This window comes from Haliotis rubra, unplaced genomic scaffold, assembly GCF_003918875.1.
Source record: "Haliotis rubra isolate DU_JTF1 unplaced genomic scaffold, ASM391887v1 Scf2, whole genome shotgun sequence".
Taxonomy (NCBI): Eukaryota; Metazoa; Mollusca; class Gastropoda; order Lepetellida; family Haliotidae; genus Haliotis; species Haliotis rubra.
In genome coordinates this window covers 8,279,775-8,284,766 of record NW_025766002.1, presented here as the reverse complement: position 1 = coordinate 8,284,766, position 4,992 = coordinate 8,279,775, and the positions used below count along the sequence as shown (strand labels likewise).

The window sequence follows — 4,992 nt, the reverse complement described above, 5'->3', positions numbered from 1 at the left end:
AGTAAATGCTAGATGGGTTGCCGAAGATCGATTCTACCCCGGAATTTATCCAGTAATTTATATAAGATGACATGCAGGTCCAAGTTCCAGTTGAGCCTGGGTGTGTGACAGAGCATAGTCCGAGAAACATCGCCGATTATTGCAGGTACCAATGTACTCCACATATTGGCAATTATAATTCCACCTCATTTCGAAAATGCATCTCTCCGTGAAGCCAGCTATTAATATATTTAAGAAACGGCACACCATCATAGTGTGATGTGTAAGGGCTAAATGTTCTGCATCGAGTCACATGGGGTAAGACAACTCTAGTAAGTCCACGTAAATCAAGGCTAATCCTAGAGTTGAACCAACGATCAAGAATGTAGCACACGGCTTCATGCGCCACCTATATCCGGTAATCACAAAACTAACGTTGACAGCCTGTCGGGCTCCTCCTAAGTCAGGCTAGCTTCATGGGCACAATAGGCCCCACACTATGACCGTGGCTGAATATTTCTCATGTCAATTACTAGCATTTGGGGGCTGGAGTCATTTATTTCTGAAGGGTCATGTAGCTGGACAAAATAAGCAACAAACAAGCAAGAAAGTAACTGAAATACGTATATACATGTAATTCTTTTGTTTTTTTCAATATTCGCATCCTCGTTTTATGTTGGTCAAGATGGGCACCTCAGTTTGTTTTCTCACAGTGATGATGATGCATAGTCCACTTGTATGCCTGCACAGTTATATATGAACAATAATAGTCAGTCACCTCGCCAAAGGGACATGATAATAAGGAAAAGCCAAAATGTCATGTTAGTTTAAAACAAGAGCAGCTCGTTACGATGATCACCTCAGTTTGTTTTGTGACGGTACACACTCCACTTGTACGCCTGAGCAGCTATATCTAAACAGCAATGGTGAGGCACCTCGCCAAAGGGACATGTTGTGCAAGAGCAGCCTTCCTCATGCATCAATTCCTACAGGTGCTATGCCCGAGTTAAGAACAAATGCACGGTTATATATGAACACTATCAGTCAGTCACTCCGCCAAAGGGACATGTTAATATGCAAGAGCAGCCTTCCTCATACATCCTACACGAGTTGTGCTGGAGTTTAAGAACAAATGGCCTTGTAATATGTCCATCCAGATTTAGAGTAAAGATCTGCCAGTGACACAGACACAAACTCACAGGTTCCATTTCCACTGCTGCTGTCCAGGATATTGAAGTTGAAGCCATCACATGCCCACATAGTTGTACATTCAATCATGCAGGTCTTCAAGCTTCCGATGGTTTCATGCCTGGGTCTGGTCGTGAGGTACTTGTCCGTGTAGGGCACAAAGGTGGAAGGGTACCTCTGACTGAAACTGCAGTTGCTTTCTGAAAGTGTCAACGAAACAGTTCGTATATTCATACAGGCAACTGTGATCCATTGATGACATGATCTCTGACCACACACACTATCTATCCATATTGTCTCCATATGTCAAATTGAATATTCGACATATATAAATTGGTAGGAAAATGTATGTTCTGATATTTACAGTTGACGAAAAAGTGAGCAGTTCTGAGGCAATGATGGTTTTGTTTTGATTTTGTAAAATCTAATTTCACAAATGTTGTCCATGCCACCTAAATAAATCAAATAGGATCATTTTCCTTCTGTATGTGAACTTCCGTTGTTGAATTGACTTACTATAAACAGAGAAGTGCACCCTATTTAGCAAACAATTACATAACACTCCATGTCCATGTTCCATTACCCGTAAAATGTTTGATCTGACCAAATACCAAGGCTCTTCGAGAACATTGTTTCACTGACCATATAGCTTTGGGTGGACTGCCACTTCACACAAGGTCAGCCTGTCCTCACTATTCAGATGTTGCCTCTTCTTTATCCGGACATATCGCCCCTCAACCGGATACATGCATCTAAGGGTCTCTGTAAGTGAATCCCCAAATTGCCCAAAGAAGGAAAAGCACAGCTGACCGTTTGCTCCAGGGTCAACAACTGGGTCAGCTGAGAATACTTCTATGTCAAAGTTGTGAAGACGCCAGTCTGGAACCAAAGTTTTGTGTAGGAAATGAGACAACTATGACACTGTACAAAATAGGAATCTCTTTAGTCTACTGATTTATACGCACGAAACACAAAAGCTTAATATTTGTGCACATCCCAAGTACAGACGGTTTCAGTGCCTTAATCTTGATACATTGTTTTGGACACAACCAATTCCCCAAACTGAATTTTCTGTATCGTTTGTTCTTGCCTGAATAGCATAAGGCACCATTTCAGTGTTTTTCCTGAAGTACGAGTATGCGCGTTGAAGTCCGATTCTTGTCTTGCAAACTTGTCTTTAAACTATCAGCCAAAGTTGATAACTTGTCTGGTTTTAATACAAAGAAAAAAACCGGCACCTACAAAGCGTCAACATGCTCCAGAAATAAATCCAATCTTTTCCCAGAAGGCTTGCTACATCGACAATCCAATAAAACCCTGCCTTTAATTTCCTTTCCATGACATTTTTGTAGTCATGCTGTGTGAAAGACGTTCCTTTCTTGAAGAGTAGGATAACCATGCACTACTATTGAAACATTTTTATGTGAAAATTGTGAAGAGAGAGTCTCACGTCTTGTCTCTGAAATAAACATGTATTACATAAAGAACGGTTCCTAAATTATAATCATAAGATATAATAAAAAAAGACATTAGAGACTTTATTTATTTACGGAAACCGAGGTAATCTAGACTTAACACATATTCACACTGGCACTGGCTTTCTCTGAAATATTTGTTTCAGGGCCTTTATGAAAGGCCAGTGATACTCAAATGTACCTCCATTATATTAACCAGTATGTTAGTTATTTCCCGGTGCACCATACCTCACTACACTACATAGTCCCCGTACTTGCAACATGCAGTGTCATTTTGTCACTTTCAGTTTAAGCATTTCGAAGAAGCTGCGGAGATATGATGTGAATATGTCAGGTAAGGACGAGATGGAGCTTTTAGACACTCGTAATTTTATGCTATTGGTAACAATTTAGAAAATTATTACGACGATTTAACATTTAATTAATAATGAAAAAAAACTGTTTCTTGAATATAGACATGAAAAGATTGTCAAGATGTGAATTATCAATAATTACGATATTCGCTGGATCTTCTGTTAGCGATGGTGACCGCCTCAACATTGACGACCTTTTGCAGATCCACCCGCCACCACGGCAGTGGGTCACTGCTGGAATTGGGTGTGTACGAACAAGATGAACCTTCAAAGATAAGATCTCCATTTCCGTCCACGGCTCGCCCCGGGCCAGCGGAGTACCCAATAGAATTCTGAACAGCAGGTTTTCCAAGGGCAACGTTGTCAAGGCAATATGCTGAATAAAAGAGACCTCCGATCAGTACTTTCAGCCAACTCTGAATCAATTCTAATTTAGTCCCGTACTTAATGTCAACACTGATTGTCTGATACCTTAGACAAGTAAAAACAATAATGATAATAATGGTCATTTGTTATGCTCTATAATCCACATACTAGTGCATGCTCAAAGCGCAGGGGGAAGAGGGAGAGAGTTGAAAGCTGGAAGCTGAAAGTCCAAAATATAAGACCTGTACTTCCTGTCAATATTACTGCCAATATTTATCAAATAAGTTTCATAAAAGTTGGTGTATAAATGGATTACATATGAAGTTCAGCCTAATAGATTACCTCACTGGAATACAAGAAGTGTCAAATCGGCACATGCATTCACACAGATCTATGTTTGGAATAATCATACTTTCAGAAAACCTGTCCAAGTTTTGACAAGGTCTCAACATGTTTCTCTTTAGTTCGTAATGTACACATAAGAGAGTTACGGTCGTGTTGCGTGTATCAGTTTTATGATGAAGCATATGTGATAGCACCAATATGCTTATAGACATGTTGGATGTCAGATGTGTAGTTTTACATGCTATGAGGGAATGTCAGAGGCATAGTATCGAAATAAATGACCTGATTTTGATACAAGATGCTGATATTAATTATGCACTGAAGAACCCTGCGGACTACCCAAAAGAAGATCACGACTATACTCCGTATCGTTTGTTGATGTTACAAACATGTTAAATCGTAAGAAAAGCAAGATTTATGGATGTCAACTTCTTTATTGTGAATAAAACGACGTTTTTGGGTGTATGCTTGCTCCTTGCTCCTTGCCTGATGAAGGAGCAAGCATACACTCCGAAACATCGTGTTATTACCAATAAAGAAATTGCCATTCACAAATCTTGTTTTCTTATGCATTCCACTTCTAAATGCCCTCCAAAGGTTTGATGTTAAATGGTGTAATGGGTTACTACATAGGGCAACGGTGTTTAAGCAGTCAAACAAACACGTCCCTTAACGAAATATCATTGCACGTACAAAGGTAACTAAAGGACTTACCACCGACAGAGGGAAGATAGTGAAGGATAAATCCCAATACTTCACAGTACAACGTTACTGGAACAAGCATCCTTGAGCCGATCTGCACCGCTCACTGATAAGGACCGTGTGTTTTGTATTGATTCAGCTTCTAAGATATCACAGTCCTTGTATTGACGTAAATATTTCTCTGGTGCTGAGGACAATTTGCATCTAACTAAAACAAGCCATGTTCAAATACTTTTCAAAACACAACAGGGGAACTTCGTCGAGGATGGGCAATAAATAATGCAAGAAACAATTATAGTTATATTTGTAGACGAAAGCAACAGGATTACTTAAAAGATAGACAACAATGTCTAGAGAATGGTATTAATGATTCCAAACAATACTGGTCAGAACTTAAAGGCTTGGGCGGTCGACGTAAAACAAATAATATTGACATTAAAGACTGGCATGATTTGTTTAAAGATTTATTCTCGTTCTCGTTTTCAAAACTCATTTCAGTACAGAAGATAACTTAACTAATATATCTTTTTTAAAAAGTATAACAGCGTCGTCTCGTCTGTTGATCTGTAGCTCATCCCATGATC

The 4,992-nt window shown here is 39.4% G+C and overlaps 1 protein-coding gene across 1 annotated transcript; it reads right to left on the bottom strand.

Moving 5' to 3' along the window:
- Positions 1 to 1,036: 1,036 nt before the first annotated feature.
- LOC124275504 lies at positions 1,037 to 2,915 on the bottom strand. Its single transcript, XM_046711087.1, has 3 exons — positions 2,897 to 2,915; positions 1,810 to 2,046; positions 1,037 to 1,367 (listed from the first exon to the last, which is right to left on the bottom strand). Exons 1-3 carry the CDS (start codon positions 2,913 to 2,915, stop codon positions 1,102 to 1,104), a joined length of 522 nt encoding a protein of 173 aa, XP_046567043.1. The 3' UTR covers positions 1,037 to 1,101.
- Positions 2,916 to 4,992: the final 2,077 nt, after the last annotated feature.

Bases quoted from the DNA above. Each gene is read 5' to 3' on its own strand.
- LOC124275504 (XM_046711087.1), bottom strand. The intron at 1,368-1,809 runs GTCAGTGAAACA...TGACACTTTCAG, and splicing joins AGTCCACCCAAAGCTATATG to AAAGCAACTGCAGTTTCAGT.